The sequence below is a fragment of the Rhinopithecus roxellana genome, chromosome 10 (genome assembly GCF_007565055.1).
Source record: "Rhinopithecus roxellana isolate Shanxi Qingling chromosome 10, ASM756505v1, whole genome shotgun sequence".
In the NCBI taxonomy this organism is placed as follows: Eukaryota; Metazoa; Chordata; class Mammalia; order Primates; family Cercopithecidae; genus Rhinopithecus; species Rhinopithecus roxellana.
Window position 1 is genome coordinate 48435009 of NC_044558.1, and position 16234 is coordinate 48451242.

Consider the following 16234-nt stretch of genomic DNA (forward strand, 5'->3'; position numbering starts at 1 on the left):
CTCAGAATCATATTATTGACGTTAACAGTAATTTTTAAATAAAACAAAAAAATCTTCTATTTAGCAGAGCACCAGGCATGTTAGGTTCTGAAAATAAAAATAGGGTACAAAGTCTAACCAAAACAAGGACCTCATAGTCTGGGGAGATTAATATATACAAATAACTAAAGCATATAATGAACTATACAAAACATATACATAAATCTTTGTGGAAGTTAAGAAAGCAATTTTTTCTCCAAAGTAGAAACACCCTATACCTCAATGGATACTGAGAGAAATAGGGAAGGCTGAATAGATGATGTGACATTTGAGCTAGAACCTGAAGGATGAACATTCTGATACGGCTAGCCTACATGATGGTATGGGATGGTTAATTTGATTATATGGATGGTTAAAAGGACTTTTTGCTGGATGAATACAGGGACTCCAAAGACATGTACATCATCAGGCAGATGGAGTAACACATTGGAAAGCACAAGAGTATGGAATAGCATAGTGTGTTCAGGGAACTATACGCAGCTCAGTTTGGAACTGCTTGAGTATAAACCACAAAACAAAGATAATCTAAAGATGATAGAAGAGTAGGTAGGAGGTTAAACCATAACTTGCACGCTGGCTTAAAGTGCCTGGACTTAATTATTAAGGAACCAGGAAAAGTTTATGAAAGGAAGACAGTGAAGTTTACATTTTAGAATGAATATTCTGGCAAAAACAAGACTGTCCTACTGTTACCTGCTAATAACAAAAAAACAAAGGAAGAAAGATTGAGCAGACATACAAGAGCCTGGAGATAGAGGAAGGGCTGAGAATGGAACACAGAGATTACTTCAAGAGACAGTTAGAAGGTAGAATCAGTAGGACTTGCTGACTGTGACTAAACCTCTTCATTTCTCAATACTTTAATTTATTTGGATTATACCATTAAAAAAATACTGGCCGGGCACAGTGGTGCACACCTGTAATCCCAGCACTTTGGGAGGCTGAGGCGGGCGGATCACGAGGTCAAGAGATCGAGACCATTCTGCCCCTTCCTGGCCAACATGATGAAACCTCGTCTCTACTGAAAATACAAAAATTAGCTGGGTGTGGTGGCACATGCCTGTAGTCCCAGGTACTCAAGAGGCTGAGGCAGGAGAATCACTTGAACTTGGGAGGCGGAGGCTGCAGTGAGCCGAGATTGCATCACTGCACTCCAGCCTGGGAGACAGAGCAAGACTGTCTCAAACAAACAACAAAAAAGCCAAATTGGGAGCTGACACCTTTCAACAAGGGCTGGCAAACTAGAGTTCACTTAGCCTGCTGCACATTTATATAAACAGTTTTATTAGAACACAGCCATACTCATATATTGATGTATCATCTATGCTTATTTTTGTGTACTACAATGGCAACATTTTAGATGCTACTTTATGGCCTGCAGAGAACTGTAATTTGTAACAAAGAAATGTGTAAATAAGAGATGCTCCCTATATGTTTACTATTTGGTCTTTCACAGAAAGTTTGCTGCCCCACCTTATAATATTAGCTGGGATTTTTTTCTCATTAAAAATGATTTTTTTTTAACAAGTAGATTATTCCCAAGTTCAAGAAGGGAATCAGAAGTCAGAGTCAGTAACCAGCAAGGAGAGACAAGAGATGAGTTTAGAAAGAGGAAGCCAGAAACAGCAGAGCCCATTATATATTGCCAGGATATTGATTAAAGTTTGTGAATCCAAAAGCCTTCATGTATAGTACGCTTAAAATAAACAATACCTGTCCTTGGTATAAACCAGCATCCTGAATGGTGCTGTCTGGTTTATTCAGTGGTTCAAATGTATTACTCATGTATTTGTTCCACAATCTGGTCTCCTTTTCATCTGGAATATTGAAGATTTTTCTTATTTCCTTTTCAATTGTATCTAGATTTAAGGAGGAAAGATATATAAATATAGTATGTATTTCAAAATGTACCACATATAGCTAAATGTTACCAGCATAAAAATTCTAAATTTAAAATACTAATAGAAAATCAAGACTAAATACGTAATAAATCTATAAAACACAAACCAACAAAAGGGTTTTTGAGACCGAGTGTGCTTTTCATGGAAAAAATGGTATTTGTACTCCAACAAATTACTTGGGGAATTTAAAATCTCAAAAGTTAAGAGTTCAATCACCTAACACTAAAATATAAATTATGATACACAGGATAAACTTTAACTTTTAACATATTATAATTAAAATATTTTCTCAGGAGATGTAGGAATTAAAGTATGATTAAGAGATGTTACAGGTGGAAAATTTTTTAAGTACCATATAAGCAATTTAAAAATAGTTTATATTAAACTGAACAGCTAACGAGAACATATGGACACAATAAAAAAGAAAGTGCCTTGTTTGAAGGGATGTCTGTATTCACCAAAATTTAGTATTTTCAAGGTAAAGCCATGTCTTTTTCTGATTTCTAAATCAATTTACTGAAATTTCATACAGTTCTGGTTAATAACTTGCCTAACCAACTCAAGAAAATAATAATCAAAATATTTTGATATATGAATACAGAATACTTTTAAATTTTAGAATAGTTGATTAGTTTTGAAAAAAATTATAAAATATTAAACAATAATATATGTTCTCTGAAGAAATATGAAAACCTACATCTATCCTATATAATTTAGTCCAATAATACTATCTACTTAGCAGCTAATGTTTTGTAATAGTCTTGTAGTCAGTGAGGTTTTGATAAGGGCATTAAATCAGTAGAAAAAAAGGCACTAATTCAAAATATCAACAGCATTATCTCAAAACTTAAAGCAAATCACCCAGAATATTCAAATAATTACATAAAATAAATATAATCTTAGTACCTGTATTAGTCTGTTCTCACACTGCTATAAAGAACTACCTAAGACTGGGTAATCTATGAAGAAAAGAGGTTTAATTGACTTACAATTCCATGGGCTCTACAGGAAGTATGGCTAGGAGGCCTCAGGAAACTTAAAATCATGTTGGAAGACGAAGGGGAAGCAAGCACATCTTATCATGGCAGAGCAGGAGAGAGTGCGAAGGGGGAAGTGCTACACAGTTTTAAACAACCCTATCTCATGATAACTCATTCACTATCACAAGAACAGCAAGGGGGAAACCTGCCTCTATGATTTAAACACCTCTCAGCAAGCACCTCCTCCAACACATGGGGGATTACAATTTGACATGAGATTTGGGTGGGAACACATAGCCAAGCCTTATCAGTACTGCTTTCTATTTTGGCAGGGTTGTCTTTTTTTCTTTTCGTTCTTTTTATTAAAGTGAACGTGTATACAGAAACATGCACTAATCGTATCTTGTGATAAATTTTCAAAGTGGACACACCCATGTAAACCGCACCAAGATCAAGAAACAAAACACTACCTAGGAAGGAGGATAAATGAAGAAGCCAAGGAAGGGAGCTGTTTTGATCTTTCTATAAAAATGAATAAATTTTTCCTGAGGGCAAAAATAATTTTTGCTCTTGGCAAAAATACTAAAAATACTGACAAATATAAATAAAATGTCTACCTAGATATAACCACTGTTGACATTCTGATATTTCTTCTGGATGTGTTTTCTATTAATACAGGCATCTGTGTACATATTATAAACAAATGTGGAAATTTACTCGAGTTTTGCAATCTACTTTACATATGTGGGAACATTACAGGCGTAGGAGTAGTAAAGCAAAAGCCTTGAGGTGCAAACGTGCTTGGCATGTTTTAGAATAGCCTGGTACATCAATGTGGCTGAAGTAGAATATGTGAAGTAGAAATAAGACTATGAAGGTACTTCTGCAGGATTATATACACTTTTGTGAGCTATCAAAGTATTTATATTTTAATCTGAGCAAAAAAGGAAGCTATTGAGGAGCTGGGAAGAGAAGCGGCATATGACTGACATTTTAAATGTTCACTTTTGCTGCTAGTGAAGAACAATGCAGAAGGTCTGATAAGGTTTGGCTCTGTGTCCCCACCCAAATCTCATGCCAAATTGTAATCCCCAGTGTTTGAGGAGGCACCTGGTGGGAGATGACTGGATCATGGGGTCAGATTTCCCCTTCGTTGTTCCCGTGACAGTGAGTGAGTTCTCACGTGATCTGGTGGTTTGAAAGTGTGCAGCACTTCCCCCTTTGCTCTCTCTTCTGCTATGCCATAGTAAGATGTGGTTGCTTCCCCCTTTGCCTTCTACTGTGAGTGTTAAGTTTTCTGAGGCCTCCTAGCCACGCTTCCTGTACAGCCTATGAACTGTAAGTCAATTAAACCTCTTTTCTTCATAAATTACCCAGTCTCCAGCAGTTCTTCATAGCAGTGTGAGAATGGACTAACTCAAGGTCAAAGGTGGGTAACCAGGCTACTGCAGCAATCCTAACCAAAGTGGTGGCAATGGAAGTAGTGTTAAGTGGTCCAACTGAGAATAAATTCTGAAGGAATTGCTAAGAAGATATGCTGCTAGATTACATGAAGGGTGAGAAATAAAGGAATCAGAAATGATTTTTGGCCTAAGCAACTGGAAGAGCAAAAGTGGGAATTATGGAGATAAGGAAGAATGACAGAGCCTCAAGTTTTTTGGGAAAGGGAGCTTAGTTTTATGCCTGATAGTCTTCTTGAGAAGCCTGTCAGATATACAAATGAAGATATGGGATAGTTCAAACTGGAATTATGGGAGACTTTAGGGCAGGACCTATCAACTTAAAAGATATCAACAAGTGGAAAATATTTAAAGCCAGGAGAACAAAAGAAATCACCAAGGAAAGCAGGGCTGGGAGAATATGGAGACACTGATATTTTGAGATAAAGAATACGAAGAGGGTTTTGCAAAGGACTCCAACAAGATGCAGCCAGTGAGAAACTGTACCCAGGAAGCCATGTGAAGAGAAAGTGCTTCTAGATGGAAAAGTAGTTTAACTGTGTTGTACTTTGCTGGCAGGTCAGGAAAATGGAAGATTTCTATATTACCACTGGATTTGTCAATGGCAAGATCATGAGAGACTATGACAGAAGTAGTACCAACGGAGTGGTAGGTTTCGATGTCTAATGTAGTGGGCTCAAGAGAAAATGAGAGCAGGAAAGTGGTGACCAGAACGCAGGATGCTAAAATTGAAATTTGGCAAGTGCAGTTACAGATAACAACAGTCTAGGGTTTAACTATAATAATTGGTGGCTGAACTTGGGTACAGGTTAAGATCACTGAAGTTGAGAATGGTCAAAGGACTGACAGTGTGTGCTTATTTTTCCACGTATTAATTCAATTATACTAGCCAGTTAATGAAAAGCAAACAGAGGTAGAAAAATAATACAGGTTACTCACAAAAATTAGGAATTAAAAAATATTAATATAGGTCACAGAAATTAAATCATATTTTTCAAGAAGTTTTATGTTTTTAGTAATCTTAAAGGAAAATAAAACTATTATTTTATCTCTCTTACTTGAACATGCTCAATGTTCAAATATATCAATTTTGGCAGAAAATATTTGAGGGCAGAAGATTTTGGCCCTGATAGGTAAATCATTTAGATATGGCCTATGGCCTGCAATCATTTTTACTATATATCAATGTAAGTAGTATTAGCTGAAAACAAAATATTTTATTAATTTGGTAACGAGAAAACAGACACTTATACTTCTTAATTCTGTTTATAAAATTTATACAGCTGTATTTCACATACATAGCTATTTTAATCATTTTCAATCAAGATTTCTTAAAAGACCATAGGGGAAAAATATATATGCATCTTAAGTTTCTTAAGTAAATTCTGTGTTTCAAAACCCACTTCCTTTAGAAAAACAAAATCAGCCCAATTAATATCTCCAAAATGAATATTCCTTTAGCATACACAGATTGTGTAAGGCAGCAATTGAGAGATGAGAGTTTAAGAGCTCTGCTTATGAAGTTAAAGTACTAGCTCTACCACTTGGTACCACGGTGAATTGAGGTAGATTCTAAATCTCAGTTTCATTATGTATAAGAGGAAGACACTTGCTTGTTTAACTTCAAACAAGAAAATTCCTGTAAAGTGCTTAAAACATAGTAAATATTCAGTAACTGTTAACCTGTGTGATAACCATAATCATGAAGTGTCTAAAATTCCTGACTTGACAAATTATAATTTTTGCAAACCTTTTTGCTTAAAAAGAAGACTCATTCTAATACAGACTTTCAAACTGTTTAAACTAAGAGCTATAGTAAGAAACTGTGACCCAGGACATACATATGTATGTTGATATTTTGTATTCTAATATCTCCCATTCAATTTTCTTTACTCCCAAAACTGTTTAATGAACCACCAAAATATCAACAATCCAGTTTGAAAAACAATGATTTAATACAGTAAGAAATTATAGCTATGCAAAAATTGGGTTCATACAGAATGTTAAAGTATATATCCAATTTATCTAGCATTTTAAAGTATTAGTATATTAATCTATGTTGACTAAAATCTATGCTAGATTGTAAACTTTTTGAAGCAGTGATCCTTTATAAAGTATATATCTTTGTGACAAATTCTTACACAGTTCTTATCATGAGAACCCATAATGCTTGTTTTGAATTCAGAAATTAAATCAGTTGCTGATTTTCCTGAATTTCAAAATACTTAGTATAATAATGTTCTAAAATAAGATTTCTGATGGTCTCATATTTATATATAATTTTCCTATCAAAATGAGGTAGGGAGAGAAGAAAATACCAAACTTTAAAAATAACTAGAAAACATTATTTTAAGAGGTAGCTTCTCATTTATATTCCAATTGGCTACAAATTTCAGAGACGACTCTGAATTAATTTTAACAGATTACCTTTGTTAAATTTATAGACTCTTCTCATGTACATACCCATATGATTAAAATATTTTCATATGTTGAAAACTTTGTTTTTAATATGTAGAAACATCTTATTTTCCTGAATATATTCCATAAGTCTGGAAATTCAAAAGTCAAGCAATTTATCTGTAATAATAATTACAATAACATTTATATATGAAATTCCTTATCTTTTAAGCATTCATTTTAGAAAGATGAGTCTATGAGCTGTTTTTTTTTTGAGATGAAGTCTCACTCTGTCACCAGGCTAGAGTACAGTGGCATGGTCTTGGTCTACTGCAACCTCCACCTCCCAGGTTCAAGCAATTTTTCTGCCTCAGCCTCCCAAGCAGCTGGGACTACAGGCGCACGCCCACTACACCTGGCTAATTTTTGTACTTTTAGTAGAGATGGGGTGTCACCATGTTGGCTAGGCTGGTCTCGAACTCCTCACTTCAGGTGATCCACCCGCCTGAGCCTCCCAAAGTGCTGGGATTACAGGTGTGAGCCACCGCGTCCGGCCAACTATGAGCTTATTGAAACTTAATCTTGAACTTATAAATGTTCTAGCTAAATGAAGAGGGGAGAATAAAGATTCATAACATAATGCTGTATTTTATTTGGTGCAAACATTAGGATTAACCAAGCACTGAGTACTTGAATAATGCTACTATTTCATAAAAAATATAGGTTAAAAGGGTTGAAAGAATTTTCCTGCTGTGAGGTGGATAAGTGGTGAAAGAAAGTCAAATGCACTTAATGAAATTCAGTTCATTGGTCCCAAGTGGTTCCAACAAGGAAATCTTATGCCGTGCTATAATTCATAAATTTGCTAATCTTCTTCCATGCTGGGTTCTAAAAGTTATGTGTCCTTCTTCACTGTTCATTTGTATTTTCTAAGATCAATGTTATCACCATTAATCTTGTTTTACATCTTCATTTGAAATTAAATACTTTAAAATTTTCTGAGTTGTTTTATGAAACAAAAAGTAATTTTTATTAAATTCATAATCATTTATTTTAAAAAATATTTTATTCAATATATTCTTTACCAAAAATTAAAACTGTCTTTTAAATAGAAATAAAACAATTTATATAAATTTTAATACATAGAGAGAATTAAGTCCACTTATATTTGAGACTTACAACTGCTTATGCCACTCATTAATTTGAAAAATCAATGTGTCAAAATAACGCTAAGCCTGCTGCCTTAGCTACTTACCTGTATTTATAGTACAAAATAATAAACTAGGAGAAAAAATGAAATAACCCATTTTAATTTTCCATGCTACCTTACCAAGATGTAATTAAGTTATTATTTAAAGGTCTATGTTACAAATGACACACCAGTTGCTAAATAAAAACAATAATTATTTGATGTTTTTTAAAAAAGCAAAATGGCACAAATGTTAAAATTCATTTAATAAATGCAAAAGCATACAAGAAACAATAAATAATTTAACTCTAAGACACTGCATCAAAGCTGGAAATTGAATGTCTATATTTAAATCCTTAAAATGGTTATCATGTAAGCAGCATATAACAAAGATAATTCTAACTAAATATCTAATAGCAATGACTTAAAAATGAGACAGGATCTTGCATTACCTATTGTGTCAGCTTTGCTAAATCTTCGAGTTACAACATTGTTCATGTTTCCATTTTCACATAGCTTCAATTCTGTGAGATATACTTCTACTTTGCAGTGCTTTACAAACATACCCTGTTCAACCACCTAAAATAATGAAACAAAACAAATCAGTGTCACCTATATCAATATATTTCACTCTAATAACAATATATTTAAAGAGACTTTAGAAAACTGCAGATCTTCAGTGAAAAACCAGTCACTATCAAAGCCTGTCAATATATATAAAAAAAGATATTGGATAGCTGAAATTTCAAAAGCAAGAAAGCTTTTTGGAAATTCTGATATTTAAAAGAAAGAAAGAATCATGATTTTAAAACATTAAGTGTCAGTTTGGAAAGGCATTCTACTGACCTATGAAGATACACTGGTACACCATAAATAATTAATATTCAGTATTTATAATGAGAAAGTTTACCCAAAATGACTATGTGCAAATATATACATATGTTGTTTATACATTAAAATAAATACAGTTCTGAGTGAAGATACATACTTCTTAGAGCTTCTAGTAGTGATCCCAAGCAGAAAACCTTTAAAAAGTTGTTTATACAATTTCAACTCAATGGCTATACTATCACTGTTATGTTAAAATATATCTATTAAAATGATAACTCCAAATTACTGTTGCCAAAATATTCAGCTATGGCTAGGTAACTGATATGTTAGTTTCACCCTACAATGACTTTATTTGACCTTTAACTACACACTTAGTAATTCTATGTAACAATTAAAAGAAAGCTGTTAAGCATGCAAGCCATAAAGCATAAAAAGGAAATACGTATATATTAAGGTCACCTTTTAAATAAGTATAATTCCTTCTGATCTTCTAAAGGTTAACTGTAGGATTTCAGTCATGAATACTGTTTCTGAAAATAGTAATAGGCCTGATATGTGATCCATTAGACAAATATGGCAAAAGGGAGGTTCCAAATAACTGCTGGATATACTCACAAGCTTACATCAATTCAGAAAAGGAGTTTACAAACTTGTCTTTCACTGCATGGAAAAAATTCAAATGCAGTTCATCTAGTATTTACTATCTAATCCGACACACATTTTTATGATACTTTGTCATATATATTTTCTTAATCATGCTTGTTAAAATTTTTTTAAACAGGCAGCAGTCTGTACCTCTCCTTCTGCTAATAAATGTAACTTGTTTTGTAAAACTAATATGTTAAACTACTGAGATTTGTTTTAAACCTCTTAAGCTGATTTACTTCATGGTTACAAATGTAATAACATTTAATTTTATAAGATTACTTGTAGTTATATTTAAGTAGAGAAACAAGGAATCAAATATTCTTATCAGTTAGTAATTTCTGTACTGGGGCTCAATATCTGAGTAAAATCCTAAAATAAACTACATTAAAGTAGCTACTAATCACTGGTAGTTACTAAAACTAAGGTAACTGCAGGCCTCATTTTTATGGAAGAAAGAGAAAAATGGAATGACCAACACAAAGCAGGATTAGAGATAAGTAAGGTTAAATAACAACCATAAAATAAATCCCCCATTATGATTTATATTGACATATATACTTTCTAAATAGGCATAGTTTTCTAAAAATGAAAACAGATTTCCATAATACTATAGATATTTTCCTGGAAAGAACCTGGTGACTTAACTGTCAGAGTCATTGTGAAAACAAAATATCAAGAATATTTCAAAATCCACACTACCGGGATTCACAATTTTTCTTACCATTTTTTTCTTTTCTCCTACATTTTACATTGCTAAAACCTTCATCATCACTACTCAGAATACTGCTACTATATTTATAAGATATTTACTTTACTAATTCCAAAAGTAGTGTATCAACAAGGTGTCATTTTTAAAAACATGAGTTTGTTGTCAAACTATTTGAAAAGTGTATGTACTATTAAAACCTGAAAATAACAGCACCATAAAAAGAAAAATAATAAGCACATTTACGAATCAATGTTATAACTGTCACATGCAGATTATTTGTTTTTATAATGTCCTTCATGTTTGTTTACATAAAATCTCCTTCCTACCTTAATTAAAAATGTATGCATTGAAAATGATAGTCATGAAGACTAATAGAAAGAAACAAGCTTAAAAAAAAGTAAAGTTTTATTTACCTAATTATTATAACTATTAAAATATATATTTGAAATAATATTGGAAGGGGGATATTCAGAAATGATAGTTATGTTTCAATATTATAGATGATAGTTATGTTTACTCTCAGTGAATTATAACACTGTTATATTACCATAAATAAAAAGTGAGTACATGATGAAATCTGGCTCCTTGTCCAGAATTTAAGACTTATGGACAGGCAAACATATTTTCATTAATTTATAATCATAATGAAGGCAAAGTCTCTTCACTAAGTATTTGAGCTAAATATAGGTTTATAGAGGATTAAAATAAATAATTTCTATTTGTTCATTTTTTTTGCTGTGAATATTGAGGGCATTTTTTACAAGGTCATTAAACACACTAAATAAACCCAATATAGTCTACTCTTTATATCTGTCTGTGTATGACAAGTTTCATAGAAACTTTACCTTCATTCCAAGTGCCTTCCTCCCTGAAATGGGAAGAGAAATAAAAGTAATTTCTAAAAAAATCTAGTACTATATAAACAATTTCGTAATACCAGGCTTCTAATAGACTGACTTACTCTTTTGTAGGAGCTAGCTTCATTCATTTTAAAAGTATTTGTTGAGTACCTACATTTGGTGCAGATAAACTAGACCTAGATCCTGGAGTCTGAGTGAGAACAGGTAACGGTGAAGACAGAGAAGTACATAAATACAACAAAACTATGAAATCATAGTTCTTAATGTGTAAGAAACAAATCCTATATATGTGATATTCCGTCCACAAATATTTCAGAGTACTTTCTTCAGAAACAAAGACTCAAACATAACCACAATACCATCATCACACCTAAAAAATTAAAACTCATCAATTAATATCAAACATCCAGTCAAAAGTCAACTTTTTCCTTCTATCTCATTTTTAATATATTGTTTGAATCAGGATCCAAGTACAGTCCATATATTGCAATAGACTTTTAACCTAGAAGTTCTCCATCTTTCCTATTGTAATTTTTAGTTTAGATCACTTCATAGATAGTGACATACACTCACTCTAAACAGGATGCAAATATCTAGTTGCTCCTTCTTTTGTGATGCTGGTGGACATTAAAGCCAATGCCTAGATCCAGTGATGGGCAAACTTATGAACTAAGTTTGGCTAAACTTAGGTTTAGATGGCTAAATCTACCCATCACCTATTTTTGTAAATATTGCTTTACTGGAACATAGCCACACCCATTCATTCATGTCTACGGCTACTTTCATACTCAATTATTAATTATCTAGGGCTACTTTTATGCCTCAATCAGCAAAGTTTAGTCATTTCAAAAGAGACTAAAGGGTGCATAAAGCTAAAAATATTTACTATCTGGCCCTTTACAGAAAAACATTAGTGACCTATTCCTCCTACATCTTCAGTCTCTAGACCTTCAGCCTAGATCCATTAACTCATTAAGTCTTCTTTAATTTTACCCAGTAATGTCTCACAATTTTCAGTACAGAAAAACACAGTTCTTACTAGGTTTATTTCTAAGTATTCTGACCTGTAAATATTATTTTAAAATTCAACTTTATTAAGAGACAACCTGTTGAAGGGGAGAAAATATTTATAAGCTATTCATCCAACAGAGGACTAGTATCCAGAATACACAAGGACTCAACAACTCAACAGGTAAAAACCAATCCCATTTAAAAGTGGGCAAACGACATGAACATACATTTCTCAAAAGACAAACAAATGGCCAACGGTGTATAAAAACAGGTTCAACATCACTAATCATCAGAGAAATGCAAATCAAAACCACAATGAGGTATCACCTTACCCAAGCCATAATGGCTATTATTAAAAAGACAAAAGACAACAGATGTCAGTGAAGATGTGGAGAAAAGGGAACACTTATACACTGTTAATGGGAATGTAAACTAGTACAGCCACTACAGAAAACAGTGTGGAGATTTCTCAAAAATCTAAAAATTGAATTACCATTCAATCCAGCAATCCTAGTACTGCATATCTAACCAAAGGAAAAGAAGTTAATATATGAAAGGGATACCTGCACTCACATGTTTACTGTAGCACTATCTACAATAGCAAGGTATGGAACCAACCTAGGTGCTCATCAATGAATGAATAGATAAATACAGGGTGTGTGTGTGTGTGTGTGTGTGTGTGTGTGTGTGTGTGTGTATACACATATATATACATATATATAAACAATGGAGTGCTATTCAGCCATTACAAAGAATGAAATCATGTCTTTTGCAGCAACATGGATGAAGCTGGAGGTCATTATATTAAATGAAATAAGCCAGTGACAAAATGACAAATATCATATGCTCTTATTTTTACGTGGAAGCTAAAAAATTTGACCACATGAAGTAAAGAGTGGAAAGATAGGTAACAGACACTGGGAAGGATAAGGAAAGGAGCAGGAAAGGATGAAGGGAATTGGGTTAAAAGTACAAACATACAGTGAAGATGGAATAAATTCAATGTTTGATAGCAGAGCAGGGTGACTATACTTAACAAAGATGTATTGAACTCGGGTGAAGGACACGCTAAATACCCTGACTTGATCACTACTTATTATATATATGTAACAAATTTTCTCATGTACACCATAAATTTGTACAAAATAAACTTTATTTGTTGCCAATAAAAAACTGGTTTCCCTATACTGCCCTTATATCAGGCAACCTGTTAAATTTACCTATTAATTCTAATTGTTTAACAGTACATATTTTTGGAATTTTAAACCTATAGAATCATGCCTTCTAAAAACACCAACAATCTTATGTCTTCTTTTTCCAGGTTCACTCTTTTAGTTCTTTTTACTGTTATTATCATACTGGCTAAGATTTCTAACACAGTTATTCTTGATTTGGGAAGAACTTTTAATATTTTACCAATAAGTATAATATTTACCAGTGGTTTCTATTCCTAGTTTTCTGAGAGTTTTTTAAAAGATCATACACGGATGTTGAGCATCAAATGTTCTTTCTACATGTATTATTTTTCTTCTTTATTCTGCTAAAATTATGAGTGCTTTTCAAGGTTAAAATTGTATTCTTTGAAAAATGTCTACCTTGGTCATTTTTGTCCTTTTTACATAATGCTGGATTTGTCTTGCTAACACTTGTTAGGACTTAAGCATCTATGTTCATTAGTGAGACCAGCCTGTAATTTTTCTTTCTTGTCCTTCAGGTTTTATGTCATGTTTATGCTAGCCTTATAAAATAAGTTGGAGAGTACTGCTTCTATTCTCAGAAAGAATCTGTATGGTATTGGTTTATGGTTTCCCTAAATATTTGGTAGAATACACTGGTAAAACTTTCTTGGCCTGAAGCTTTCTTTGTGGGAAGGTTTTCAATGACTCAATTTCTTTAATCAAATAGGTGAATTCGAGTTTCCTATTTATTACTGTATTAAAGTTTTGTTTGTCTAGAAATTACTTCATCTAAATTTTCAAATTACATAAAACTGTTCAAAACATAGTATTTTTTTAAAAAGTCTTTAGACTCTGGCATGTTTCCTTTTTCATTCATAATATAGGTTATCTGTGCCTACCCTTTTTATTCTTAAACAGTCTTGCCAGGACTCATCTTTATTTTACTGGTCTAATTTCACTGTTCTCTGCAATGACTGAATTTTGCTCATTTAGTGTGGGTTTGTTTCTATTTTTTTAACATCTACTTTATAATATTTCTTCTTAACTTCAATTTCCTTTTAACTTATTGAGACAATAGATTTTCATTTTCTTTTCCAATATTTGCACTGAAGTTATCAAATTCCTTCTGAGAATGACTTCAGCCATTCTTTCAAGTTGTATTTTCATTATCATTCAGTTTAAAGTATGTCTAATTTTCATTCTTCTCTTTGTCTCAAGGATTACTTAAAGGCATATTTTTCCATTGCTAGGTAGTTGGGGGATAATCAAGTTATGTTTTTGTTACTGATTCTAGCTTAATCCCACTAATGCCAGAAAATACAGTGAACAATTTCTATCATTTGAAGTTTACTGGAATTTTGATAACCCAGAATATGGTCAATTTTGCTTAAAATTTCCACTTAATAGTAATGTGTATTCTGCAACGACTAAGTACAATGAATATGTCAATTAGGTTATGGTGGTTAATCATGTTGTTCAAATCTTAATTACAAGCTCACACATGTAGCTGTTGGCAGCCTCTGTTCCTCATTATGTGGGTCTCTCTATACAGTAAGTTAAGGGCAAAGTTATGGCTTTGCTCAGAGTGAGTGATCCGAGGGGAGGGGATGAGGAGTATAGCACACGTATGTGCACTCCCAATAGAAGTATCGGTATCCATTAAGGACTAATCTCAAAAGTGACATACCACCACTTCTGCCATATGCTACTGACTGCACAGACCAATTGTAGTACAATGTGGGAAAGAATTACATAAGAGTATGGATTCTGGAGGTCCCAATCACTGGGGAGCATCTTTGAGGCTGGGTGCCACAGTCTACCCCCTGGCCCCTAATGATTCACACAGTTCCTTCCCCCAAAACACAAAATACACTTACCTCTTCCAAAGGCCCCGACTAGTCTCAATTCATTTTAGCAACTTGGAGTTCAGAAATTTGTCATCTATAATTGACAAATTATAAATTTTCTATAAGCCTTTGAAGACATGTATTTTGAGACCCCTAGTGGATGCCTGAAACCACAAATAGCACACTAATCCCTATATTCACTATGTTTCTTCCTTTACAAACATACATACCTATGACAAAGTTTAATTTATTAATTATGTACAGTAAGAGACTAACAATAGCTAATAATAATATAGAACAATTAGAACAATATACTGTAATAAAGGTGATGTGTATGTGGTCTCTCAAAGTAGCTTATCATACTGTATTCATCCTTTTTCTTGTAATGATATAATAAAATGTCTACGTGACGAGAAGAGATGAAGTGAATGACATACATTGTAATGCTGCATTATGCTACTACTGCCCTTCGACAAACCACTGTGACAGTAAATTGACAGTCAAGATGGCTACTAAGTGACAAATGGGAAAGTAGTGTATAGTGTCCATGCGGAGGACATGGAATGGGGTAGCATCATGTTACTCAGAATGGTGCACAATTTAAAACTCATGAATTGTTTATCTCCAGAATTTCCCACTTAATATTTTTGGACCATGGTTGCCTGCAGGTAACTGAAATCGCGGAAAGCAAAACCATAGATGGGGGGACTACTGCAGTGTCTCTTGATCTATAGGCCTGTGAACTAAGAGACAAGTTTTCTGTCCCCCATACACCCAAAATAAAATGATGAAGCACACAGAACATAGCCTTTTAAGTGTTCCTGTTTTATAAGAGGAGAAATAGGAGGTACAAAGGAATCAATGGTCCATAGCTATTATGAAATCTACCTGGACAAATACTAGAAATTCCTTGACTGGAATTCAGTCCTACCCTTGCCTGAAAATTATTCTAACATTTGGTTCTGTTCTCTGAGTCATCCTTTTTTCATGCATTAGCACATGCTTGAAGTTAAGTAAATTTTCAGCCTGATTCCAACTTATTGGGTCTGGGAAGTCAAAGGCCTCTTTCATTTAATACTGTCTCTGCAGTCGAAAATGGCAGTGGTTCTGTGAGGTAATTCGAAAACAATGTAGGTCTCCACCGGATCTTACTGGAGTTCTTTCCATTAGACAAAAGCCATATC

At 33.3% G+C, this 16234-nt stretch overlaps 1 protein-coding gene across 5 annotated transcripts in view; it reads right to left on the reverse strand.

Moving 5' to 3' along the window:
• Positions 1-16234, reverse strand: part of USP15 (ubiquitin specific peptidase 15) — a 148288-nt gene that overhangs the window by 84138 nt on the left and 47916 nt on the right. For 4 of the 5 annotated variants that reach the window (XM_010381127.2, XM_010381129.2, XM_010381128.2 and 1 more), the window contains 2 exons: positions 8419-8545; positions 1753-1898 (listed from right to left, as the gene is read on the reverse strand). In XM_010381127.2, the coding sequence (XP_010379429.1) occupies positions 1753-1898; positions 8419-8545 (273 nt within the window). Of the gene's footprint in view, positions 1-1752; positions 1899-8418; positions 8546-15080; positions 15145-16234 lie in introns of all 5 variants that reach the window. The other variant, XM_030939739.1, reaches the window with a different exon arrangement.